Source organism: Tinamus guttatus, unplaced genomic scaffold (genome assembly GCF_059628265.1).
Source record: "Tinamus guttatus ecotype Peru unplaced genomic scaffold, ASM5962826v1 Tinamus_guttatus_pri_ptg000035l, whole genome shotgun sequence".
In the NCBI taxonomy this organism is placed as follows: Eukaryota; Metazoa; Chordata; class Aves; order Tinamiformes; family Tinamidae; genus Tinamus; species Tinamus guttatus.
In genome coordinates this window covers 1,300,209-1,328,096 of record NW_028288569.1, presented here as the reverse complement: position 1 = coordinate 1,328,096, position 27,888 = coordinate 1,300,209, and the positions used below count along the sequence as shown (strand labels likewise).

At 42.6% G+C, this 27,888-nt stretch overlaps 2 protein-coding genes across 4 annotated transcripts in view; one reads left to right on the top strand and one right to left on the bottom strand.

Moving 5' to 3' along the window:
- The window catches only part of LOC104566978 (ADP-ribosylation factor-like protein 6), a 113,181-nt gene extending 104,946 nt beyond the window's left edge, over nt 1-8,235 (top strand). For both annotated transcript variants that reach the window (XM_088533493.1, XM_088533503.1), the window contains 5 exons: nt 393-532; nt 3,278-3,401; nt 5,273-5,431; nt 6,013-6,172; nt 7,657-8,235. In XM_088533493.1, coding sequence (XP_088389619.1) covers nt 393-532; nt 3,278-3,401; nt 5,273-5,431; nt 6,013-6,172; nt 7,657-7,745 — 672 coding nt within the window. In that variant the 3' untranslated portion in view covers nt 7,746-8,235. The remainder of the gene's footprint in view (nt 1-392; nt 533-3,277; nt 3,402-5,272; nt 5,432-6,012; nt 6,173-7,656) is intronic.
- Nucleotides 8,236-10,754: 2,519 nt separating this feature from the next.
- RIOX2 (ribosomal oxygenase 2) lies at nt 10,755-23,351 on the bottom strand. Of its 2 annotated transcripts, none has more exons than XM_088533342.1 (9): nt 22,799-23,351; nt 20,343-20,462; nt 18,938-19,066; nt 17,183-17,286; nt 14,213-14,315; nt 13,964-14,129; nt 13,502-13,590; nt 12,158-12,268; nt 10,755-11,060 (listed from the first exon to the last, which is right to left on the bottom strand). In XM_088533342.1, exons 1-9 carry the CDS (start codon nt 23,228-23,230, stop codon nt 10,899-10,901), a joined length of 1,416 nt encoding a protein of 471 aa, XP_088389468.1. In that variant the 5' UTR covers nt 23,231-23,351; the 3' UTR covers nt 10,755-10,898. The 2 variants fall into 2 exon arrangements, with proteins under 2 accessions (XP_088389468.1, XP_010212080.2); XM_010213778.2 differs by having other exon boundaries at nt 10,755-11,057.
- Nucleotides 23,352-27,888: the final 4,537 nt, after the last annotated feature.

The window sequence follows — 27,888 nt, the reverse complement described above, 5'->3', positions numbered from 1 at the left end:
TCAATGGATAGACCAGATTTTTTAGAAGTGAGAAGGCCCTAATCATACGGTCAAGATCATAGAGAGACTTTCCACATGCAAGCGGACACCTCTTTGCACCTCTAAGCGACTCAGTGACTGAGTAGTGTCAGCAGACACTATACTCAGGTGGCAGAGTCACTAATAAATCCAGTACATTTCTGCTGTGTGTGCTTTGTTGGTATGTGGATGTATTTTTTTTCTTGGTGTTATACTTGCTGAAGGAGCACGATTTAATCTAAAAGCATGAAGCAGTGAAACTGAAAAGGGCAGGTATTTGCAAGTATGTGAGTATTAGACTGAACAACTGCAGTTAGTTCGTTCAGTCAGACTGTTTAAAAAAAAACTTTCTTTTTTTCCTCTCTCCCCTCCAGGTTTTTGCTGAGCCCTCCATCAGCCTGTTCGCTCTGGAAAGCTGCAAGGGCAGAGAGCTGCACTTCAGCGACCCCATCAATTCTGTTCTGAACGAGGACCTTCATTTTTACACTCAGTCCGTATGGGTGAGAAGTGGCCTGTAAGTTCAGAATGAGTATTTCTGTCAGATTTTCACTGTAGGAGCAAAAAAGGAACATGTTTTTTCTCTCAGTACTTTTTTTCTTTTCATAGGGTGTGTTTTATATTCTAACTCTTTTTGAGACAGTGTGAAATCTTAAAATGTTGATGGAAGTTAATACTAGACCCATTTTTGTACCAGGATCTGAGATGAACACGGATATACTGCAGGCAGAGTGTGTATTTTTCCCCACGTGAGATTCCTCCTTTTATCCCTGTGCATTAATGAACATAAGGGCTTGTTGTTCCAGCTGGGAACCAAGAGTAAACCAGTTTCAATTGCTGACTCACAAAGATGGGTAGGTTAAACTTGGACTGGTTTTATTAACTGGCAGTAAAGTGCCAGCTGTAAACTGCAGTGATTTACAGGAACCAGCAAAGCTCCACGTGCTGTTTGGCTGCCGCAGAGGCAGCAGTTTCTGTGAGGTCGGGGTGGCCCAGGCAGCCGGCTGTGCCGAAGCACCCGGGCTCTTCTGCACAAACCTTCCTACGTCTGCGGAAGTGGCCTCGTAACCTCCTCCCGTCTCCTCCCTTCACCTTGTGGAAACAGTCCCGCGTACTCTGTCCTGGCCAAGTTTTCAAGTCTCAGCCTAGACAACAGCAACAAGGAAATTGGAGTGTCTCATCTTTCAGCCGACGCTGACTGGAAACTGCTGATCTTCAGAAGTGATGCACCATTTCCTGTTTATTTTTAGCTTTTTCACACTTTCTGCCCTGCATTCCCATACACAGGGGCTATAATTTTGAGACATCTTTAGGGATGACCCAAAATGGTGCAAAGTTTGAGCTAGTTGGGCAAAGGATGAGTGTAGACAATTTACTATTAGCATATATCTCCTTTTTTTTATGATGCATTTTTCAAATGCCTCCAACTCAGTTGCCACTGAAAAGCTGAACTCTCCCTGAGGAGGCCTGTGATAATGCTGCCGACTACTCCTCCAGTTAGCTGAGGAGAGAAAGAAAAGTACAAAGCCTAAGCCTAACATGGGGATTGCCATCTCCCTGGGATCCCAGCCTGGATGACCACGTCTCTGCTGTCAGGAAGAGCCAAGGCAGCGCAGGAGTTGCTTAGCTGGGCTATCTTGTGGCTCTGTGATGTTTCCCAGGACAGACACCTCCATGTCCTGCCTTGCCCTACTCTGAAAAGGGGAAACCTAAAGATGGAGGGGGTGAGTGACAGGTAGTTAATGAGTCAAACAGTTTAGGATTCACAGCCTGCACAACAGTGACCTATTCTGTACCTACCTGCAGTGGCATCGTGCTGCCACGCGTAGGTATGAGCATGTGAAGCTGGACTGGGGCTGGGCAAAGGTGGCCTGTGGACCAGGGTGCTCCAGGCCCCCAGGAGTGCCAGGACCTCAGTGCTCAGGCATTCCTGGGGGCCTGGAGCACCCTGGTCCACAGGCCACCTTTGCCCAGCGCCAGTCCAGCCAGTGCTCAGGCAGCTCCTGGGCCTTCCTGAGCTGGGCTGCAGTGGGGACTGTCCCCTTGAGTGCAAGCAGCTCGCACCACCTGCAGGGGATTCTTCTTGCTGTAACAGCCCCTACCCTCATCCCTGGCTGGCCTATGAAGTTCTGCATTTCGAACATGACTGAAATTAACAGAATTAACTGAATTTTCAGTGACTTCGGAGAAAGCATGGCAAAGAAAAAGTGTGTTCACATTATAAGGGACATATTGTAATGGTTGTCAGGCTGATGAGAGTATCTGTTATCTAGGAGGTATGGGGCTTCCTTTGAGGAATCAGTGATAGGACCCCATGAAGAGGCAGTTCACTGTCTGCGCTTTTTAGTTCTGTCCAGTCTTGAGTGGGGATGTGTGGCTGCCTCTCCAAATCACACACAAGGGGGAAAGTGAATTACAGGTCCTGTGGGCGCTGCGTGTGGATGTTTTGTCGTGTTGTAAACAAGCAGTGCAGCCATCCCTGTTGTCCGCATCAGCTGACCTGTGACACAGGTATTCTGGGGGAAACAGCGCGTGCCTTGTGCTCGGATGAGTAATGAGTCCAACAGTTTAGGATTCACAGCCTGCACAATGACCTATTGATACAGACAAAACCTGTCTGTGATTCCGAGGCCCCCTTTGTAAGCAGAAACACGGGATCTATGGAGCAGATGCCTAATAACAATCAATCTGCATGTGCTGGTGCTTTAACTCTGCATTAATGGTTTTGACTGTGTTTATGGTCCCAATGTGCTCACGACAGGAAATTCTGTTACAGTGATTTATAATTTTGGGGGGAGGCTTCATTTTCAGACCAGTGAAATAGCTTTACTTAGCTGTAACAAAATAAAGCATTGAAGAAGATCCCTTTTTGTCCTCTGGTAATTAAAGCACCATTATGAAAAGCATGCAAGTGCTGCTCTCTGGTGTGTGGCTTCCTACTTTTCCTGATTCCCAATGAAATCTGCATTATTCCCATCTGGCCAGGTTCATGCATACAGCTGTTTGTTTTCATCTGTGTGGGAAAAATATTGAGGAAACTAAAAAGTTGGCAAGGTTTAGGTACACAAACAGAAAATGGGTCTTATTTTAAAAGCAAACACTTGAGTGACTAAAATGCATGATATTTGGGACACTGCAGTATGGATTTAATTCATCACTACTGTGGAGTTTGAGGGCGTTTAAAGGTATGATGCTACAAGCCTGTGGTTTAGGTTTGCTATAGCTAACATGTAGTCTTTCATGTTTTATTTCCCATCTCCAGGTGGATTGCATATGAAGGATGTAATTTTTTAGGAAAGCAGATTCTGCTGCAGCCCAGTGAGATTTCACACTGGAGTGATTACAGTGGCTGGAATGTAATTGGTTCCCTTCGTCCTATAAAACAGGTACTGTAAGAAAGTGTATGAGCAGCTTTTTTTTTTTTTTTTTTTTGAGACATTAGTGCACAGGTACCAGCTCTACTACTAAGTATAAGGAAGCAGCACTGTTCCCCTTAACTCAATCCAAATGGTAACAGCCAGAGGGGTCTACCTTAAAACATTACTGGCACAGAGAACTCAATTGGCAGCCACTGAGATCCATATTGGGCTCTTACAAGGAAATAATTGCTGGTTTACTTCCAGGTAAACCAAGTTTTGTTTCTCTCAGTGGTTCAATAACATGTTTATATATGTTCTTTTTTACATTTTTGCTATAAATCAATACTAATGAGGAAACCAATTCTGTATTGGCTTGTTTTGTAATGAGCATAAATGGAAGCAAGAACAATTATTACTGTGCAGCAGCCAGGATCTCCAAAAGAAGCAAAGCTGATGTAGCGTCTCACCAGGTTTTTCCCTCTCTATTTCACCTCAGTGCCAATTTCCACCTAGTTCAAAGATTTTGGTCTCAAAACCACAAAGTGCTTAGGAGTTTTGTGAAGATTGGCCACCAGAGTGAGGCGAGACTGAACCAAAGGCCCTTTTCTTAAGGAAAGGCAGAAATGACACTGCCTCTCTGCTTATCCAAGATGCCTTAGGTAGACAGACACACACACAAGCGCCAAAGTAACTTCTGCACGTGATGCTGCATGCCCAGGAGGGAGGACAGCAGCGTGCATTTGGGGCATGTGAGCAATAATGCCACAGGAGATGAGTTTTTATGTCCTGTGCTGCTCACAGAACAACTTGTTTTCACTTAGTGAAGAATGCTGCTTTATTTTTAAACACTAGATTCATCTGAGCAAACCTTGCAGCAAACTAAAGGTCTGCAGTAGTTAGACTAACATGCTTCCTCTCCACCCCAGAAAAGTAAAGGAACTTTTAAAATGATGAATCCACGAAGATAATTGCTCACTGGAACACTTTGGAATTGGTAGCAAGCAAGAGATTCCCATTTGGGCTTTTGTTTTGCAAGTAATATATCCTCTTTTCCCCATTATAAATTAGTTTTCAAAAGTCAAATCTGCTAATTTAGCTAGTGCAAGAAAAAGTGAAACAGTCAAGCTATGATTTGATGAGAAATCATGATGAGAAGCATGATGAGAAATAACAATTTGCTGAGTGACTTTAAAAATAGTATCCTGGCCTTGTAAAGACCTTATACGTTGTCAGCAATTAACTGTATACCTTGTTTTATGGATGTGTAGTGGAAAGAGGCTTTATATTTTCTGACTTAGGGTTGTTTTTATTAGGAAAAAAAGGATGTTCAGAGGTCTTGGAAGACAAATTATATGGGGGGAAAGGGAGGAGAACTGCCCTTTATAGCTCAGTATCCTGTAGTAGCTGTGAAACTGGTTGTAATTGAGGACTGGAGCAAAAGGTGAAACCACAGGGGTTTTTTTTAAGTCACCGTTTTTTGTGTACATTCAAAAGCAAAGATTTAACTTCCCTGACACGTATTCCAGTCAACAGGGCTGAAGTTGTTGGACATGTGACTCAGTAAGTTATGTATCCTGAGAATAAAAAGTTTGTAGCGTAGAGCCCCCTTTCCAGCCTTGGAGTGAATGGAACGTACTGAACACGTTGGCATTGACGTATCATAGGTGTATGTTCTATTTATATCCTATATACACAGATACACTAAAAACCTATCTGCCACTGCTGCGTGCAGCTGCATGTGAAAAGTACATTGCTGCTTTTTATGTACTTTGTGTCACATGCTGGTCTGCAACGTTGCGAAGTGCAAGCTTTGGAAAACTAACATAGGGTGGAGGGGAGGAAGCCCCCCGACTTTCTGAATCCGTGTGCTGTAACCGTCGTCCTTCCCGCTATTTCAGCCAGCCGTGTACCTCAGAGTTAAGAACCGAGCTCAAGGTAAATATTTGACAGTTGCTGGAAGCCTGGCAGATATAAGAGCAACGTCAGTGTGCGCGGCGCCGTACAATGGCAAGAATACCCAGGTCTGGCACTACTGCCGCGGCCTCTTCAAATCCAAGGTGAGTTCCCACGTGCTGGAAGTGGGTTCTGTTACCCCTTGCCCTTTCGCTTTTTGCCTTTTGCTATAGGCTAGCTTTAACACCAGGTAGCTTCTGATCCCTTTGGTTTTTTACCAAAACCTCTTACATTTAGAGACAGATGCGATCTTCTGCTTTGGTAATCCTGTCATCTTTTTCATAGCTGTGTACTGAGACGATGGTCCTGAAAGTAGGCACTTGTTTTATCTTCATAAAGTCTTAATTTAAGAAAGTTTGTTATCTCTACAGAGTTTGGAGTTTCTCTGCAAGTTAAAAGGTATTATGTGAAGAAAGGCTGTATGTATGTGACTTTGCATAATGCTGTATAATTGCTATTAATATAAGTAATACTTCATATAAGCAATAGCTGAAGTAACAAATACCATCTTCTATGATCAATGAATTAATCCGTCACTGAATAATCTGGTTTTGCTCACCAGTCTTACCACCAGCCACAGCCACACAGTTACTGTAACGTGCTCGGTGCCCGAAATGGCAAGTGGTCAGGCACCAAACAGGCTCTGTGGCCCTGATATCATCACAGCTTCCTTCCTGTCCCTTAGGCTAATGATGCCTGCCTCGATGTCATCGGTGGTAGAGACGTGCCTGGGGCCAAAGTCGCGCTCTGGACGGAGCACGGGAAGGACAGGCAGAAGTGGAGACTCAACGAGGATGGGACCATCAGTTCATACCTCAGTGATGAACTGGTGCTTGATATTAAAGGTAAGAAAAAGAAAACACCCTCACATGTTCTACATGCATTTTTGATTGTGGTCAGTTGCAGTCTTCCAGGGTTTTTTTGTCTACCCTGTTAGGTTTATGTTCAGTTACTTGACAGTGGGACAAGAGAAGTGAGTACAGAGAAGAACCTTATTCTTTATAACTGATCCCCGAGGTGTATTTTGACAACTAGCCCTACTTCAAGGAGTTTGGTAATGCTGATGACAAGAAACAGAAGCTACAGATGGCAAAATGGTGAAGGAAAAACAAGCAAGCAATAGGTGGAGCTCAGAAAGAGCCACGTGTGCTCTGTAATGGGGCCAGGCTAGTTTGAGTTCTGTGTGCTCAAGGCCTAGTCCCGCTGCCTCTCTTGGGAGAGCCACTCAATGACAAATGCCTGTCCCTAGACACAGTTTGTTTCAGGCCCCACTGTTTTTTTTTTTTTTTTTTTATCCCTAAGGGAAGGCAGTGGAACAGTAATTCAATTGGTTATGAGACTGGGAGCACCGTGGTGGTATCTTCTCAGAAGCAAGCGCTAAGTGAATTGATAGCCCAAACCTTTTATATACAGGGCTTATATACAGAGGTTATGGCACATCCCACAGCCGAAGGCATCAGCATTTACACTGAATGCCCTACTGGCCATTACACATATGATCTTTGCACCTGCAATTTTGTGATAATGAATTCTCAGACCAACAATGTTAAACTATCAGAGCATTTCTGACATTTGGAGCTAAGGAGTTAAACCACCATTACTACCTCATAAATATTAAGTAGCAAGCCATTAAAAGCAAAGTGAAATCCCCACGGGTAGCAGTGATGGCAAGTTTTATAATATCAGAAAGCTGCTGCTATTTTACTGCAAAAATCCGATGCTGAAAGCTGGTATGGGGAGATACAACTTGATGATAAAGCTGTAGGAGCTCTCATTTCTCCTGGTTGAATTTTCTTTATTGTGTAACAGTAAAAACACACTGTCCTTTCTATGCTACATGTATCCAAAGGAGAGAGAATTTATTTTAAGGATTTCACAAGTTTGCAGGTGAAACATATATAGGTGCTATACCAAGTAACCCCATGAGTCTGTGTACCTCCAGCAGCAGGATGTGCCTTAAGAATCCCTACACACGGAAGGAGATCAGGACCTGCCAACAGCAAAATCTCTTTAGTAGTGCTGCTTCTGTGCACCAAAGTGCATGTGAAGTCTCTGCTTTCTGGTATCTCCTGCTACCTAACTAATGGAGGAATCTTGTATCTCTTTTACTGTAGGCCATAGTCATCAGGGGCTAGGCTGACAAGTGACAGTTTGAAGGAGAAAAACATACAGACGGTGTAAGAGCAGACACTGGCTCCTTTGTGAAAGAATTTCTGGTTTTCAGCTGATATTCCTACTTGGTCACATTTTAAGATATAAATATAAATAATAATATTTTCTGAGAATTTGTCTATTTTTGCCTTCACATGTTTGTTTGTTTTGTTTTAAGGAGGAAACTATTATGACAAGAATCACATAATTATGAATCAGCCCATAGAGGATGAACAATCACAGAAATGGGACATTGAAATACTGTGAGTAAAACCCACCACAGAGATTTGGGAAGATGACCTTAAGTGGATTATGAAAATTTAGAGAAAAAGAACTACTGAAGTCACATACCACTGGAACCTTAAACAGCAAATCTTCTCTGCTCTTCTTCATGCCAAGCACTGACTCCTAAAACAACTGAATTTTGCACAAATCTGAAGGAGGTGAAGTTGAGTCTTCCACAGAGACTGCACTCTTGATTCTTTAAGGCCACTCCTATGAAATTCACTATTACTGCTCCTCTGAAGTATTAAAGTATAACATATGAGACTGGACAAAAGCTTTGCAAGACATGATCTGTAAGATAGCATGGAAAAGGCACTTTAGAAATGTTGCCTTTACCTTTCTCCCAAAAGCGGATGGAAATTCCCTGAAGAATTAATGCATTAAGGAGCTTGAATGAGGTTGCATTGGACTGCTTTAGATCCCAGGTAAAACTGCTTAGCCTTCAAGAAATCCTGAATCTCAAACCATCTCTCTTGCTAAAGTGCAGTTTATTTTGTTCATAAAGGCAACTTTGAACTGGACTTGCCAGCTCAGTGAGTCAAACAGAACAGTATAAAAAGCGTAACTTTTACCTCCCCACTGTTACTAGTAAAATTACCTTCCCTTGTTTTAACAGCTTAAAATTTCTGGATTCAGGAACTTACTTTGTTAATACATAAGCTATTTCCAACCCATGAAAATTGTGAGTTGCCTCTGAAGATGAGCTTTAACATACAGCCATATGTGTGCATATCCTGGATCAGGCTAGATTTCTATAAGGGCTAGCTGAATATAGAGCAGTAATAGCTCTATAGTAACAGTACTCTAGCTGTATTTTATTTGATGTATATAAGTTAATTTAATACGATCATTCAACGTAATTCACCACAGTACATATTTTCAGAGGTGCTAACAGCCTGCATTCCAACACTTGCTTACTCTCAGAGGAGCCATGTACTGTACACTAACTTCACTCTCATCAGCAACACCTACATCTTAACCTGTGGATGAGGAATTACACTAACAAAGAAAAGCCCTTTGTATGTTGGCAAATTCCTCAACTTCAATACTATGCAACCATCCCACTAGCCAACCTCTGAGAGAGTGAAATGCCTGACGGGACTCGAGATGTTGCAGGTTTGAGGCCTGTTCCTCTCACCATAGTGAGAAATATTGGAGGCATCTGAAGGGCTGTGATCACCTGAAGTCCCTGAAAGAGAAATCCCTTAGATCATTGGTATCTTCATTTCAGTGTCACTGATTTAGTTTGCTTCATTGACATTGATGTAATATTGTTCTTCCTTATTTGTATATTCAGGATATGCAACTCTATAATTATTTAAAGAGTTTAGATTAGCTAAAGACAAAGATACTATTTTCATTTCCAGAAAGTGTAACTGTTCCACTTGTGCATTCAAGCAGGTTCACCCTTTAAAAAAAGAAAAAGTCTGCCACAAAAATAAAACATATGGATGTCTATTTTTGTATGAAATGGAGTTCTATATAGTACTATTTAATAAAAAAATACTACCTACTTGCACTTACTATTTTGCATTCTAAAATTACAGATGTTGTTTAAGTAACATATATTCAAATGTATATATTTTTCCAACAAAAGCACTTGTTTAGCTTTCTATGTAAGTCAGTATACCAAGTGTTCTACAGATGATTTTTGCTCTCCATATGCAATTTTAAAAGCATGTGTAAAAGCTCAATCTGCTTAAACCAAGATTGACTAAAGCATAGTTGGTGTGTCAGTGTTACATAATGAAGTAAAGCAGGCTTTTTTGTACTAAGAGATCTTGAATATAAAATGCTAAGCATGTATATTTTAATTGTATAAAACTTTTTAGGACAAGAAACTTGGTCTTTCTTCCTTACTCTCAAGCATGCTCCAGAACAAAACTAGTTTCTTTCAAATAGATGAAAAAAAAGGAATAGGTGTATCAAATGACTTAAGATACTCAGATACTTACATACTAAAATAATTGCACTACTAGCAGGAACTATGCAAATGAGTGTTGAAGATGAAGACTTCCAGTACAGGTTTCAATTGCTTTCCCAAAAATGAAGATGGAGTGAGGAGCAGTGGTTAAAACTATTCACAGTTTATTTTTGTTTTAATTCTTTCTCTTCTAAGCCAAAGCGGCAGCACCTAGGAAGAATGGGATTTTCCCTAGGAAGTCTCATTGCTTCAAAGGAAAGAACACGAACAGCCATTACAGACTGGGATTCTCCTGAGCAGAAAAAAGCACAACCAGTATGAAGACTCCTTCTTTCTGTTTAACTCACCAGCTGCAAGAACAACACCCTTTTTCACAAGGTCCTGCTGTCTGCTCCTGTGCATCTTTAGCTGACCCCCAAAACTAGGTACAAAGGGGATGCTCCAGCATTCAGGTTGGAGATTCAGGTCATTCAGATATGTTGTCCACTGTGGCTCAGTGGACAACACAGCGTTTACCAAGAACAGACAGTTAGCATTTAAATATAAACAGTAGCTCCATTAAGTGATGAGTTCCTTTGTTGTCTTGAGCTGTCTGACTAAAGAAAAAAACGGGAGTTTTAACCTAATTTTAAAAGGACATGTTGGTGGTCACTCTTTTGTTCTCGTTCACATTTCAAGACTGCACAGATATTGCTGGAAAGCAGTAGGAAGGTCAAGCAGAGATTTCAAGTGATTTCAAGCAGCAGTTAAAATAAGAAGGACAGGGTACAAGAGGGGCAACCAAGATTTAATATCTAAAACAAGTGTTTGGGGACAGGGAGGAGGGTACTCTCATATAAAATCCTAAAGGAACTCACTCCTACACTTAAATTAGGCCTCCTTACCTGTGGCAGGTAAGAGGACCCATACCTTGTGGGGAGATAGAACTTTCCGAAGGGTAGTAATAGCCTAGTAATTAAAGTTGCATGAGTTGTGTTGCTGCTAACATTTCTAAGCAGCTTACCTATTTTCCAGATTCCAGTCTTCCCAAAGCATTAAAAGAACAAAAATAACAGTTGACGCTGAAATAGTACCGAAGTATGTATTGCAGTGCTTTGTTAGACATCAATACAAACCAAAGGTTGGATGGGGGTGGCAGGGAAGTCTTTCTTGGCAGGAGGCTCTTAAGGACTGGGAAGGTTACTTCCAGGATGAGCTAATTTGCGAGAGCATCAAATAACTTCAATGAGACATTCAGTCCATAGTGCCAAGGCAAGGTTTTCTTTCTCTTCATCTGAAATAAGGTTCAGTTCTTTAACACAAACAATACTGTTGCTCCAGATTTGCTTCAGTGCATCCAAGTATGGCAAAGGAAAACGCAGTCCATGAGTCTGCTGCAAAAAAAAGGAAAATAAAATAATTCTTCAACTAAATGCAAGATTTTTCCTATTACATAATAGGGTTAGGAAGGCGGTACTGATAAGCAGATATGTATGTGCTCCTGCTCCACTTCATGCTGGGATTTCTAGAAACATCTTGCAAGAGACAGCATAGCATCCTGCTAGCCTTTTCAAACAGAAATATAGCTGACATCTCTTGTGTGTGCTGATCATCACACCTTATGAAGCAGGAAGCCTAGGGTGCATGTCTTCCTTTTTGGATTTCCGCACTGAAGAAGGAAATATCTTTCTAATTCACAGACTTGCCCAGTGCTCCCTCTCCCTCTTTTTTTTTTCTTTTTTACTTTTGCATGGGTACATGGGTTTGGCTACCTCACACGCACAATCTTTGCAAATAGCATAGCAGAGCCTCAGAGCAGTACTGTCATCACAGTTGGAGCTTAAAGGCACTAAACTATATTTGGGGATTTGCACACATTTTTCACAGATGCCTCTACCAGGCTTCTCTACTGTGGAGGATCTACAAAATCTTTCAAAAAAAGTGAGAGAGCCAGGCAAAGTCTAAAGTCTTGGCTATAATTACTAAGGAAAGAACAGGCAAAAATCTGTTCCTATTTTGCCTCTACCATGTATTTGCAAAAACCTGTATTCAAGTGTTTAGGGTCACATTCCTAAGCTACAGCATCTTACTGTCACAAAGCGGAATGAACAGTTCCCAAAGGACACAGCCCATCTTCAGGAGAACTTACACTTCAAGCAAAAATATATTATATACACCTATATACACCAGGACTTTTTGCATTTCAACTTTGTTACCTAGGCACACAAGAGAAATCTTGTTAACACCTCAAGTGGTTAATTCAATAAGAGATTACACAGTTCTAGCATTAACTGCCTCTGTGTTGCAGTTCCAGCACACCCAACTCCTTAGGAGTGGGCAGAAGTGCTTGGGGCCTGAGGGATACAGCAGAACTAGGGTCCACAGTACCTTATCATCTAGGACAAACTCACCTAATGCAGCAAAACACAAGATGGTGATGGGACTTTTCTGGTTGTTGGTTTTGTGTGCTCAACTGAATTGGCGAACATACCTGTGATGTGCCTTCCTCACTGGCAGCATCATCTTCAGCCCCCATCATGTGAGTGTCTCTTCTGTTCTTTAACGAGTGATACACATAAACCATCTCTTTGCGAATCTCATCCTATGAGACAACAGGAAGAAAGGAGTTGAGAATACGTGACAATATTATCATCATCTGCCACAGGGATCAATTAAAGCAATTCACCAGAGTAACAGAACAGCCATTTATGACATAAATTTGCATCTGTGCAAAACATCTGAAAAAGGTACAGCCTTTTCTCTTCTGCCTTAATGTTGCCTCCAGGAGATTCACAGGACTGAGTCTGCACTGTGCCATTTTTCTAACTTATTAAATAAATAATGCAATTTAAGTAAGTTGCACATCATAGATGGCATAATGAAGGAGCATGTATCACTACATTGCCATTATGCAACTGCTCTGCATCCTGAAAATGCATGATCAAAGCAGTGCAAATTCCACGGGCTGGTCTCACCCAATTGCAGTCTTGCATGCCTGCTGCAGGCATGATTTAGCTGTCTGACAACAAAGGAATCACAACTCAAAAAAAATGCCCCAAACCTCACATATTCTAACAAACAGCAGTATGCACACAAACAAAACGGGGCAGGAAAAAAGGGAATAATCTGGAAGGTGAGCTACATTCTTCTTACAGGGTAAATATTTTATGTAAAAAAAAAAAGGAGAAAAAAAAAAAGAAAAGAAGAAAGAAGGCATTTCTACAAGCAGAATGCTAAATCCTAAAATCCTGAAGCTGTCACTCAAGGAGCCATTCTCCAATAACAGTCTCAAATGCACAGAAACAAACCTACATAACTAAGCCAGAGTCTGAACACTGTAACCCAAAACTCCCATCGATTTTGTGGAACAATTCAGTAGTCACTGGCACCACTTTAGACAAAGATAACTGGCTGCATTTGCATTCAGTCTTCAAGACCCCCCCAGGAACAGCTGCAGCCAAGAGAATTTCCTCTCGAGGGAGTCGATTTTTAGAACTTGTTTATGCACTTGAAAATAAGGAATAAAACAAACTGTTGTCAAAAGCTATAGAGTCCATTTAGCAGTTGTAATGAATGAACTCAACTAATCCCAAATAAAAAACAGGCACCTAGCGTGCAGAATCACAGAACAAATTCAATTTGGTACATCTCCAAAAGGCAAGAACATGCCGTATTACAACAGCCTCATGATTATAACAAATCCTAGTGAGATGTGGGATCCAACTAAGTACACTGCAAGGCCACTTTAAAGCCAGCGCAACAGAGAACCAACTCTCACCATGTCACCCACCCTTTTCCTCCCCCAAGCCTATGGGGATGGTTTTGTTTTACTTACAGCATTCTCTTGATCCGGCTCCACAGTAATTACAGCATGATCTCTGAACTGCAGTCTGATTTTGCTATCTAATTTTGGCAATTTCCCACCTAAGGAAAAAAAAAGGCCTGTATTAGAAAGGAAGGAAACCAGAGAACTGGTGAAAACTGACCCTAAACTTGGAACAGTAAGTATAGTTTAAACAACAAACTAGAGCATAAGGACAATTTCTACCAGTTTAACATCCTCAGTTCACAGTAGTTCATCAAAATCACCAATTTCATTATAGGATAACGTTTGCTTTAATCTAAGAAAGAGGCCTGTCATCTCTTCCACCAGACACAAGTCTACCTTTTGAGGCGTGCAATTACACACAACATGAAGCCTCTCAGCTAAGAGCTCTCCTTAACATAAAACACAAAAATCATAAAATGCAGAGTTAGTAGCAGCTCTACCATCACATCAGCCAAGTTAAAAACTTACCTGGTATCAGAGAATCAGAGTCATTTCCCAAGTAAGGCGGCAACCGGTTCATAATGAAATCCTTCTTCATGTCAGATGATCTCAGTTCGCTGGCGTTCTCCAGACGGTCTGCAAGCATTCTCAAAATGCTACTCAGTTTTTTTGTTGAGTCAGCAATATCCACCTGCTAAATATTCACACAGAGTGGCTCTCACATGAACCCAAGCTCAAAGGAATCCAGCACGGATTCCCTTAGGCCCTCCTATTTACCATAAGCAGTCGCCTTGGTATGCTCTTCCGCAGCATCACATCTTCTTTTGCTGTATCGAACACAAGGCCGGGAATTGCATCCAACAAGAAATCTCCCCAAGAGCTGAAGATCAGCAAGAAAACACAAATTAGACTGAAACAGCTGTACTGAAATGAAAGAGGAATACAACTGCCCCAATGTCATTAATACCTGGGGAAGCCTTAAGATTGGCGTGGTGCCTTAACCAATGCCAAGGGCTGAGCCCTTTAGCTCTGGTGCCAGATCCTCTCTGTTGCTGTGACCTGTCATTGCTGTTCTGCAGGCCCAGGTGGCAGCCCGCTCTCAAACTGCACTGCATCCTCACTAGCTTCAGGTCGGTGGCACTGCTACTGAGGGAAGGAACTGGCATGAGAAGGGGCCAGTTTGCTCCGATTCACATGCTTGCCCTCTACTGGGGGATTCAGATTAAAGCTGACCTCAGGGAATGAGGAAGCCCTGCTGGAGCCATTACTACCCAACCGCATCCATTTGTGGCCTCACCACAGAAACTATATGTTGGGTGATGTCATTTAAGACACTTTTATTTTGACAAAGGAAGGGTATCCAGGGTTATCTCGCCCAACATGGAGCCTCATTTTTAGCCTGAATAGTTACCACAAAGACTGTGTCTTGCTCGCTCTGCTTCTGTTCCACGGGGAGGGAGGATTACTGCCTGCACCTCTTCTGTGTCAACCTCTTCAGGCACGTGCCCCTCACACAAAGCACTGTACAGTGCATGTACGGGCCATCTCCCTACCCCTCTCTCACAGGTTCATTTTATGGGCAATAACCCAAAGGTGTGGCTAAAATCCAAGGCTCTGGCAGACTCATGAATGTATGACATTTATTACAGACTCATGAATGTGTGACATTTATTACAGCCTCCTTCACATTTTTCCACTCATCACCTCAGGTGTTCCACTATGGGCTATGAAGTGGGAGGGAAGGATCCTGTCCAACAAGTGCAATTAGGCACCTGACATTTCCTTACTGTTTCCCTTTTCTTGCCCTGACTCTCCAACCATCAGTAACTATTTCCAGCTACTCACAGCTTTGCCAAATTGCCTTGGTGAAAGCAAACTCCTCCCCATTTCCCTGCCTGCCCCAGGCAGGGATCTGGCCCAGAGAGACCTTCACCCAGCACAGCAGAGCCTCTTGTGTTTCAATGCCTAAAAATCTCTAAGGGCCATTTCTATCATCAGCATCTCCTGCCCACCCCAGCTTTCCCTGCATGTCCTTCCAGGGTGCTCCATAACATGGACTAACTGTTTTCAGAGAGGTCTTTTCTGAGAAATCCTTGCAGACCATACTCCCCTCTAAAAGCCAAATCAAAACACCAGCCTATGTTAAGATTTCTGCAGAGGCAGCCTCTTACACCTTGCTGCCAACAGCCTTACCAGATGTGGCTCCCACTTCTTCCTCCTAGGAAGAGGGGAACTCTTTGAGCTTTTCTATTTTCCTTTACACAGACACGTAGAGAACAGGCTCTCCCACAGTACTGTTTCTCAGGTAACTCCATGGGTTGACTTTTGGCTTAGGCTGTCACAGAGAAACCACCTTTACTCCACACCAGCCTGTTTGTTAGACCTTCAGCAACCCCGTTCCGTTACAATTAATGCAATTCCCATCTCTCCAGCACCACCTGACATACAATAGCTCTGCAAGGACTGTCCTGGCTGGGAGTGTTTGGTCAAGCTGGACAAACCCTGTTCTGCACATTCAGAAAAATTCCTGTGTACTGATCTGTAAAGCAGCAAATCAGCTCAACCTCCATCAACAAGCTAACCTGCACCTTGTCACTCCTCTGATTAGTTCACTACATCAGAGATGAAAGAATTGCAGTTCAATATGAAGAAAGTGACCAAAAAGGCAGAGGAAGAGAGGAGGAATGCGACCATCTGTTTGGAGGTCACTCACTGCTTGTCCACTTGGATGAACTGTCAAACTTAGCCAAGTGAGTCAGCACTAATATGGCCTCGGCGTAATAAATTATGCCAGCTCTTTAAAAGAGCTAGCAACACTTGCAGAAAATAAGTTCTAGCCTCAGGAACAGAAAAGTAGAACGTGTGAAGAAATTAGAAGCACCTTTACCTAACTTCTACCAAGACTCATGCCTTTGAGCAGCTTCATTTTAAACCTTCTCTCAACCATGGAGGACTGGCCATGTTAGAAGTTTCCTGCAGTTCTGACATCCTGGGCTTCCTGAATCTGCACCTGGTGGTTGGGGATAAGTCTAAGCATCACCTGGAATGTATCCCAACTTGTCCCACCCTGTTTTGTGGCAAGCAGAAATCCTTGCCAATTCATAACTCTGGACAGTGACTTAAGCCTGAGAGGCTGATTAGTTAGCTGGTAGCAGCATTTTTCTGTGTTATGAAATGGTTTCATTGGACACCAGATGTTTATCTAAAAAAAACTGACGTGCATAAATGAGTTAGGTGACAAAAACCACAGGTGAGCAGGAAATACTTGCAAAGGCAGAATTTGCAATAAATCAGTTGGAATAGGTGTGGGCAACTATCAAATGCCGGAGAGAACAAGACGAAAGGAGTAACTCATGACTCATTCTCCGGGTTATGAATGAACAAGAACTTCAGCCACTGATGAGATCCTCAAGTGCAAGAACGACCTTATAGCTTAACAGCTACTGCTGGGAAATGACAAAATAACCGGTTACAAAGTGATCCCCTTCCCTCCTTCCCCCAATTCCCTAAGTATGTTTGATTTCACCATATTTCTGAGAGGAGTAGTGATGCATCCCAATCTAGTACAACTCACAGAAAACAAAGAAACAGAAAAGGGCTAAACACATTGAACCTAGAAAAAAGTTAAGCAGAGCTCGATGCAAGGTTCTGTTTTAACAACAAGACATGCTCTCCCCTTTGAAATGCCAGTGTGGGTCTCAATTTTCAAGAAAATATTATGACAAAAAAAAAGCAAAGAATAATTACTTGTTTTGGTAGGTGCTGATAGTCACATGTGTAGAGTAGGATATCCCAAGAGGAGTGTCAGCTTGGTGGATAGTCCCTCTGGGGAAGTACAGTAAGTCACCTGGCTACAAGAAAATAAAGAAGAATTCCTTATTTATTTAGGATTCCAGGTCAAACCTTATTGTACTGTTGTCAAAATACAAAACAAATAAACAAACAAAAACACCATGCAGAAAAACTTACGTTTTTTAAAATCACAAAATAGATCTTCCCTGCATATTTTTGTAACATAAAACAAAGTACTTTGTACCAGAAAGTCTGATACATCTGCCTGGAGAAAAAGCAAGCTTTTAGCATTATAACATATGCACATTCCACCACATTCCACTGCAGCTGCACACCAGGGACGAAGCAGCTGAAATGAACCCACTGACAACACAGGTGGCTAGCAGAGGAGCCGTGCAGTGTGAACCCAGCTAGATTTCCTCAAAGGAAGAGCCCAGTATTCTACATCAAAAATCAAATACTCCATAATGATGGTAACGTGTTATAATACCATTGTTCAAAACTTTCCGTTTTCATACCTCAAAACCAAGCAAGTAACACCTTCCCCCTCCCTATCTTTCATCTCACCCATCTAAATGAAATCTCCACACTAATAAAAGCTCAAATTAGGAAAAAATGTATGTATATAAAATAAAAAAAATAAAATAAAAAAGACAACCACAAGGTAAGACAAGGAGCACCCAGCAGACAAAACTGCCTCTAAGAAGGAATGAAGACAGCACTTAAAACTCCATTACAGAAAAATATTTCAAGTACAGTCCACAACTGTAACGCCACTTGCAGAAAGCATTCCATAAAGATCAAGCTAAAAGGTATTGGCGCACACCCCAAAGTGTTCCAAAAATAAGAAGGTGAACTATAATTCACTAGGCTTTGCATCAATCAATACATTCTAAGGACTGCATATTACCAACTGTCAAACTTTGTAAGTAATGAGGTCCTTACTATACACAATATTTACTAATATTCCTAAACTACCCACCACCAAAGGCAAGTTTGAACATAGGAAAAGCGTGGAGACTTTGCAGGCACAGGCCTTGCAACTGGACACTAGCGTGGCTTCCAGAATGGAGCAATGTTGTCTGCTGAAACACAAACATGTAAAATAGCACAGAAGCACTAGATAATCTCTTGTCGAATGGCCTCATCATCATGAACTGCTCCTTTTTAAATCTAAAGAACAAAAACCAACCTAGTGTTCTTTACTGGGAGGAAGGAAATCAATATATCAAGTAAAATGGGATTCAGAGCATGCTTTTGCCCAGCATGGCATGTATAACGTTCCATTCCAATTCACCAAGCAGTGACAACCTCCAGCAAATGAGTAAATCTTGCTGCAGAGATGGATTAGCCTGATGGATCAGACAGCATGTTACAGCACAAAATGTGTCGTAACTACTTGGAGCTTCTGCTTTTTCTACCCAGCACTCCACAAAAGTGGCCAATGATTCAGGGTTCCCAACTTAAAAAATATTGAAGAAATAACAGAAAGCACTGATTTACTGATCAAACGATACCTTTGAAAAATGATAGATCAGACAATTATCACTCAAATTTCTAGTTCTCAGTGCTGTGCACACCAACCTACCCTCCCCCTGTCATTTTCACAACTAAAAGAATTTAGAATATTACTCTCAAGAAATGGTCCATTTTAAATACAACTACTTTTCTGGCAACTATAGCCCAAAACAGATAAAACAAATACTATACCTTTAAAACAAATTCATGTGTTGAATTCCCAATCCTATCTTCTGATTCAACATTATACTCCCGAGCTAAATGCACCGTTGGTTTATACAGTCGCCAATGCTTCTCACCTTCCAGCTGAAGGATAAACACCTGCAAAAGAGTACAAGTCAAAATCCGTAAGACCACCCCTCACATATTCAGCTATTCAAAAAATTTAACTTCTCTTCTTACTTGGCGAGTCTGTGGAACCATGCCAGAAACCAGAAATAAAATGCAAGCAGAAGTGATATAGGTTGCTTTTCTGGTAACTTAAGAAATTGATTTCATCTTCCCTGTTCTCAGGTAGTCTATAACTTTGGAACAGGATTCCTTCTTTACATTTGAACTATTTGTTTAGGCTCCATTTATAGACAGAGAATAAAACAGATCACCTTTCATAAGTGTTCTAAGGAATAAATTCCTGTTTTTCCGCAGTAACTAAAGCAGCAGCTAAGCAATTAACTCGGATGCAATGCTGCCACATAAATATTCAAATTATTAAGTGAAACAAGTCTTATCACCATTCACTGACAAACAGTGCATCAGAAATGACCAGGGGATGATATGAGAAGCTGATGGCTGATATTCCAGAACGTGCAGGTTCTAGGAATGACACATTCATTGTGCAGCTAGAAAACAAACCAGCAAAAAACAAACAGGAAAACAAAACATAACCAAAAAAATCCACCTCCATATGTATTTAATGGAAAATTTTAAAATTACAAAAATAACGAATTTGTTCCATTGCCACTTAAAGCTTTTCTGTAATGCCTGCAAAAATCATTAGAAAACACATTTGAGTGATATATATTTTTTGAAGCTAGATGGCCCAACTTTGAGTTTTCATTTTTAATCTGCTATTTTAATGTTTCTTTTAGAAGGTAGTTTAAACTGCATGAGGATTGCAGGGCTCACTTATTCCAGTAACTTGCTAGAGCAACAGGACCAGCACATTGGGAAGCAGCACAGTCAGTCTGTGTTCAGTGTCTAGCTGAAGAAAGTTCAAGTACTTGGTGAAGGGAAATGGACTTCTGGATTCTTGGGCAATCTGAATGAGGTGAAAATGAAAAAGGCCTGCTAGGAAGCTTCTGCGAAAGCTGGGAAAACAAATTCTCCTTTCATCTAATGAAAGAATCAGGCCTAGAAAGCACACTTTAACGTCACATACTATACCTCAGTACCTTTTCAGTAAAATTAGATAAAGGAAAAAAAAAATACAATAAAGAAACACTGGCAAGCAGTTAAAGCCTTCAGTGCAAAAGCATTTCTATATAGGAAGGTAATCCAAAACACAGGGGTGGGTGGGAAGCACACCTATAGGCATCCACCTTACCGCCACTAGCAAAAGTCCACACACGCTTTCACAGACAAGTTTGGGTTGGCCTACCTCAACATCATCGTAGTGAGGGGGAAGGCCCTGCGACCCCTGAGGAGTAATGTAAACATTCGACCCAACCAGAGACCCGAAGTAGCACTCCAGCTTCTCCTGAATCTTCCACAGCTCCTCCTTTAAAAAGAAATGATCAAGTTACCACTGAGGAGCTCAGCCAGGCCAAGCTGCCTCCCAGGTTACAGACACCCAGTTGCGCAGGAGGCTTTTCCAGTGAATTATCACATCCTCACAGAAAGCACAGGAAGACAGAGGTGGGGAAAGCAGATGCTCTGGATCAACGTCAGCTGCCATAGGAGACAGATGCTCTTGCTGCAGTTCAACAGCACTGAAGCAAACAAGGTCATGAAAGTAAACTGTAAGTCAAGAAGACTAGAAACAGATGGCTACAAAGTTGACACTGCGACCTAAAAATGGCTCAGGCAAGAGAACAAACAACAGCGGGGCTAGACAAACAAGAAAATGTCAGCAATGCATTTTAGGGCAATAAACAAAACACTCACAGTATATGGGCCAACATCGAAGATGGCAGAAACCTTTTTTTCAACAGTACCAATTACAACAGAAATCAAGCCGGATTCTGCAAGCACATAATCAAGGAGATAGAGTCTCTGCTTTGTCTTTTTATATGCTCCTGATATTTCACAGCACCCGTATCAGGATTCTGGGTTAAATAAGCCAGGGAGCTAGAGGCATTCAAAGCAATAATTTCTAGTATCTGTTATTCAATCTATTAAAATTACTTTGCTCCCCCTAACTAAATATGTATTTTAATATTTAATTGATGCATGCCAAAAGAATGTTTTTAAAACATATGTCCAAAGCATAAACCAACCAATTTATGAAGAAGTACATCATAAAAGATGCTGAAGAATGCCAATTAGACTTCAGTCACCCTCCCTCAACTATCACTCATCTATGTAAATACAATCCACAGAAAGGGAAAAAAAACATTCTAGTAGCTAGCCCACAAAGCTTTTAAGTCATCTGCTACTTTTATCTAAGCTGAACCAAAGTTCTAAAACACTGCACTTTTCAAGAAAAGTAAAGAGACTAATGCTTTATGGAGTGTTACTTTCATCTGATTTTTTTTTCTTAGTAAGAAAGCAGGTCAAGATGGTACGAAGTACTACTGGAGGAAGAAGACAGAAAGAAACAAATGGTCTCCCTGTTTTCCAAATGCATCTTACTAAAGCAAAATACGTGAAGCCATAATTCAATTCTACAAGGAATGTAAATTAACACCAGAACTCCCTGCACATTTCTGAAGAATGTATCTTAAGCTTTTATATTGAACTATGAAATAGTCACATATTTACTATGGTAAGCCCAGGTCCAGTAATCTTAAAACCCCAGTGTAGAAGGCAAAAGGGATGAAGCTAAATCCCAACTCTCTCTTGAGTTTGGCTTAGAAAATGACCAGCTCATGCACAGCACATGAAACATAGCTGAGCTTGGCACTACTCCCTGACCAGACATTGATTTTATTGTTTTTCATTTTTCTCTCAGATTTTTCTTATTACTTTTCTGAATTTCATTTCAAAAACATGTTTGTTTATTAATGGTTGGGCATATTCAGGCACCACCTCTACTCATCCACGTCTAACATGACATACGCACATGCAGGCCTGACTCTCACATCAGCAGATGCCAAACTACCAGAGCTGCACCAAGAACAAATTCAGTGCAATTAATGTACATTCTGCCCAACCTCCAAATTTCAGCATAAACCATGCAGTATTTCAAAGCTGAAGCCCCTGCCACTGGACATCACAGCTACACTTGAACAGAGCTACACTTGCCCATGACCCTATTCTTGGCATGCAGATGTACATCTGGGACCCTAGGGATCACTTTGTGGTTAAATTGTGTTTGCACCACAGTGGACAACTGGAAGATATCCAAGCAGCTATTTGCAAACGAGCCCTTTCCACAACTGTACAGACACCACTGCCTCATCCTCAATATATGAGGGCTACTAAAGCACTTCAAAGTCAATCCTCCTACAAGGCCGGTGGTGTGCCTTGGGAAATACCTTGTGCGATATCGCACCTTCCTCTGCACTAAGGGAAAGTGGTAAAAAATCTTGTATTTGCACGAGGGAAAAAAACAAAATCTGGTAGCAGGGTTAATTTAAGCAGACATGGGGTTACTGATCAACTTAATCTATTTTCCTAATTACATGTGACAAAACATTTTTTTAATACTTAATTTTACAGCATTAGTCATATTTTGTTCCTGTGACAGAGCACCAAAATATGTAGGGTAGATTATAAACCCTGTTTTAATCTACACAGTTCACATACAGGTTTCAGCAGGTCATTGATGTCCACGCTCTCTCCTGGATTTACTGGAGGCAGAGATGAAGCCAAGTCTGCCATGACTCAAGCAAAACAGACCAAAAGTTATACAACATGCGTTCTTTATATTCTAAGATAATGAAGTGATCCAACCTTAAATCTTTGAGGCTGATGAAACTGTATTGTTGCCTTTTTCTGGTCAAAGTCCTTCTTCAGCTGCATGTAATTCACTTTGCCTTCTTTATTTAAAATCTTCTTTTTTCCATTCACACATCTGCAGATATTAATATCTCGGCCATAGTACAGACCCTGGCAGCACAGTTCCTTCAAGTCTGACAATTGGAACAGAGACTGGTAGTAAGCAGCCAGCAGAGGGTCATTTCTCTGAACAAGCAGTGGCTTTTGCTCCCAATACTCCCTGAAAAACATCTCTTCTTTGATGGGAGAGATCAAGCTTCCAAAGAGGCTCTCTGGGCTCTCATAATTCATAAGTGATGGAGAACAAGCTCCTTCCACCTTTGCTCGTTTACACTGTGCCTGCATTTCCTTTCCCATTTCAGCACGCTTCCCTCCTTTCTTAGGCATGTTCCTGTTTGAGAGGAGAGAAAACCAAAATAGTCAGCTCATAACACAACCTCAAGAGCTCACACGCCCAGGGCAGCCCCTCTCGTCTTCTCCAAATGGGTGCAAGGGCGCACCAGGAGCAGCTCTGCTTTAAGATGCTCACGCGTGTCTTGCACTATTCACTCCAAGCAGCAAGAAAAAAAAAGGCCCCAATGGGCCCCCATTCTCCTGCAAACTCCAAAGGACTCTGCTGGAAGCTGTTGCTCAGAGAAGTCCCAATCCCGCAGCTGAGTTTATACTAAAGAACACATGATGAAATAAAAACCACACTCTAGAGCCTTATAAAGACAGGAATCCAAACATAGACACAGAGCAGTAGTGGACAAAAGGCCTTAAGGAATCCTTCTTCTGTAGGAATAACTGCAGATTCCTAAAGATTCAGATTTGAATTAAAAGATGTAATGTTAATTTGGAGGGAAAGGGTAAGGTCATGAGCAGAAACTGGTACTCTATTATGCTTCCTTGAACTGCACTGAGAGCAGAATAAAAGCACAGCTAAGCCTTACAAATGACATGCCAGCAACAGGCAGCTGGGGGCTGACGCGCAGTATTTCAGATGCAGAAACCAAACAGTTAAAAAGGTACAGGGCTGCAAGGGGGCTGGGGAGGGTGAGGAAAGAATATTTTTCCATCTGTCTTACGTACTGTAAACTGTCTTTTTCAAGCCTTTTAAATAATTACTTGTTTAGAATATATCTAGAGTTTATGTATTTATCATACAAATGCATCAGAGACTTATTTATCATTATATAAAACCACTCCACATTAAGGGCACTAATTCCCAGCGTGAGCTGTATCTCAGCCAGCCACTGATGCGCACCCTTGGAGCTAGCATGACACGCTCTGGATGCACCAACATTCGCATCAAACAAGGCAGCTCTTGATACAGAAGCCACGCCACGGCAAAGCAACGGACGGGGTAACTTATACCCAGCAACTATGCAGTTACTCTGGGCAGTTACATACCTACCAAACCAGCAAGAAGGAAGATACAGTGATGAGGCAGCCCTTACACTAGTACAACAGGGTACAGTAAAAACTACACAAGAAAACACACGGAAAGGGCATGAAAACAGGGTGGACAAATGAAAGAGCAGGTCACCGTGAGGGAATTAGCAGGGGTGGTAACAGCCATCTTTTCCAAGGCACAGAAAAGCCTAGAGTAGATCCTCCTGCAGGTGGAGCCAGCGTCAGAATATTAAAAGACACCTGCCTGAGGTCTCAGATCTTGGGAACAGTTTTATGCTGCATTGCTTTATGCAGAGAGGTTGGACTAGATGATCTCTAGAGGTCCCTTCCAACCTTAACCGTTCTGTGAATCTGTGATTATTTTGCACTGCTAGACACCCAGTGATGCTCATCGTACTGTTGCAGTGACACACAAGCTCAGCCTCTGTTGGCGTCTCCACAGTGTATTCTGGACGGCCAGAACTGGCAAAAACAAGGTTATGGAAGAGAGGTCTTCTCTCTTCCATAATTTTTAATCATTTTGTTCATGTTACATAATTACACCAAAATCTAAAAAATTATAAGCTGGTGTTTCCACATCTGCAAATCATTCAGACTTTGGGGTTTATGTAGAATAACAAGCATTCTTTCAACAGAGTGCAGACATTTTATTTTACAGATAGAAGTAACTCAGTTTGCTTTTCCAGGTAGATAGATAATATTCTTGCAAATGATTATGTAAAAATACAGAATAATTCACAAGGGGTTTATGTGCCAAGGTGTCAGGAAGGTTAAGGTAAAAATCCAAGTTAACAGGAGGTTTAGCTTGACAGTACGTGCAGTCAGACTTGCTGACTTAACTTTTAAGCCAGCATCCCTGGAGTGACCCACAGCTTGTGACTCAGGTGAAAAGCCTGCTTGAAAAGCTGAGTTATACATGGAGGCAGTAAGTTAGCACCGAGTATTATAGTGTGCAGTTTTCATGCTACATCCAGGCTTGCTAATACAAACTGCCCTTGTTCAAAGAAGTTTGTAGAGCAAACACAGAAGGAGATAGAACTACGTATGCTACCATTTCAAAGTAAAAACAACAGTTTTATTCCAGAAATAGTGATTTCATTTATTAACGTGGTTATGTTTACACAGATCCCTTACCATGAAAGTTACAGCATTCTAGCTCTCATATTCACACAGAGGATGAAGTTCTCCTGCGTAGCACACGCTCACTACTCCACAGACTCCAAGGCAGCAAGGTGTTTCACCAGTTGTATCAGCCTGCACCTCAACAGCAGCCTGCTATAGACCTAACCCAGCAGGAGGTAACACACCTTCACCTTCCTGAGAAAATGGATGTTCCCGGCTGCAGTTCTCAGTAACGCAAGGAAGCACTTAGAAAGCCTGAATATTAGTCCACAGCTACTAGCTAGTAAGTTCTGAAGATGCTGCAAGCACTGAGATCTGTTACTGACATGCCCAAGTGCTAACAGCATATATGCAACTAAACCTGACTTGCTAGTTTTGAATCATAGACTCACATCCACATATGTGCAATCTGGAGGCTGGGGCTTCATTTAAGAAGTCTACAGTGCAGTAGAGTGCAGTTCTACAGTGTTTCGTTACTTTATCAGAACAAGCAAGCAAAACACGTCAACACGCTGGGCCTGCAGGTGTTTCTGCTTCAGACAGAAACAGTTACATGACTTCAGTATTTCTGCAGTTGCACACCAGAAGTTTAGGCCTCTCTACCCAGGCCAGGGAACTACAGACAGACTCTGACCCCTCCAAAGCAACAGGGAATGAAAACGGCCATTCTGCTCCTCAACCACGTGAGTGCTGCTGCTTCCCCCCACTGCAGCACCACACATGGTATTATTAACATTTTGTCCAGAAGAAGAAAACACAGAAAAACTAAAGGGCTCAAAAGCCAGCAGCAGGCAAAACTCAAGGGCCCCTTCCCTGCAGGCTGCCAACACACGCATGCGGCTGCGCTGCCTAGGGCAGCAGACTGCGCGGGCACGAGGGACACGGAGCGAGCAGTGCCTGGCACCTCGCAGCCCCCGGGGACGCGGCTCAAACGCGCTCTGAGGCACAGAGCTGATGCACAAGTCGCTTCGGGCATGGGGGATGTGCAGCCACGAGGCCCTGCGCCCGGCGAGCTGGCACTGCCCGTGCAGGCGAGACCCGCGGTGCCCGGCGCGCCGCGACGGCCGCGGCCGCTTTCCCCGCCTCCCGCGGCGGCGCAGCCGTTGGCCCCGCCGGCCGCCGCCATGGACCGCGCGCGGCTCCCCACGCGCTCCTTCCCCGGCAGCCCCGCACTCACCGGCAGCCGCGCGCGGCCAGGGGCGGAGCGGGGAGGCGGGCGGCCGATGGGAAATGGCGGCGGCGCGCGCCTGGGAGCGGGGCGGAGGGAGGAGGCTTCGGGCGGGCTTGTGCCCTCGCGTCCCCGGTGTTGGGCGAGCGTTTGGGGCGCGGGAATAGAAAGGAGTAAAACGTCAAGAAGGAAGAGTGTTGACTGGTGCAGTATTAGCTCCTGCCCAGCCCTTGCGCTGTGCAGTTTAATGCCATTTAACCTAGCGAAATGTCGGCCTTTTTTCCCCCAAACATGCAAAAGGTTCATGCAGCTGTCATCTCAAAACATAATCTGCCCCGAAATTGTTTCTCTGTCTCCCAAGTTACTGTGTATGTACGGGGGATAAAAAAATACACTCGTTCTGTGAAACCATTAGGAAATTAAATGATAATATTTCTCCTCTAGGGTTATTGCATGAATTAAATTAGCAGATAAAGCATGAAATCCTCTTGTTATTTGTTTAAAGTTTTCCTGTGCATAATAATAAAATATCTAGCTTTTAGCTGCACTATTTTTTTTTCCTGGACCAAAGCCTTGTTCCCAAACCCCTCTATCAGACTTACTATAACCTAGAAGTCTTCAGCAGCCTCACCGCAGACATCAAAACTGCTAGAAATATTTTTATTTCCCGTTGTGCAGAAATTCTCACTGTCAAGAACCAAATATTCTCAAAGGAGACAGAGGAGTCTGAGCGGAACAAGCACGTTTGTGCCTTTACAAATAAGGGAGTTAGTTAGTTACCCCACGTTGTTTGGCTCATGAGCGGAACAAAGGACCATATATGCTGGGGGGAGGACTGAGCGGAGCAGGAGTGAGTGAGACCAAGGAGCATATGCCAAGACTTGGGTGCCTTTACAAAGGAGGGAATTGCTCCCCATTCTTTGGCAAGGGGACAAAGGAGTCGGGTGACCTCGGGTGAGAACAGCAGGCAGGAGGCAGGGAGGTTGGTACAGACAGGCCGGGAAGTCTGTAACTTCTGAGGACCTTGACCAGTGGGGAAAAGCAGAGGGCGTACCTCGGTCGGGAAATTAGGATAAAAGGGATTGCGTCCCCCAGCAATTTGAGAGACCCCAAAGGGGTATACGTGGTGGGATCTGCATTTGTCCGAATGAAGTTGTAGGACTGCTCTGTCCCCTTTGTGGACATTTGGTTCTAGACAGTGAGATTTTCTGCACAGCTGTTTCTGCACAGCATGGTCTTGGACACCATACCACTTACAGGATGTTTTAATACAGATGGGTGTAGCAGCAGATGCCAAAAATAGGGAGGCCACAGCCTGCACTTACCTGGTCATAGAAGTCATTACAAGCTGCTATTTCTG

Coding starts and splice junctions, on each gene's coding strand:
- RIOX2 (XM_088533342.1), bottom strand. CDS start 23,230: ATGCCTAAGAAAGGAGGGAAGCGTGCTGAAATGGGAAAGGAAATGCAG. Junction 14,130..14,212: donor TACCAAGGCGACTGCTTATG/GTAAATAGGAGG, acceptor GTGAATATTTAG/CAGGTGGATATTGCTGACTC. Junction 13,591..13,963: donor CTCTGATTCTCTGATACCAG/GTAAGTTTTTAA, acceptor TTTTTTCCTTAG/GTGGGAAATTGCCAAAATTA.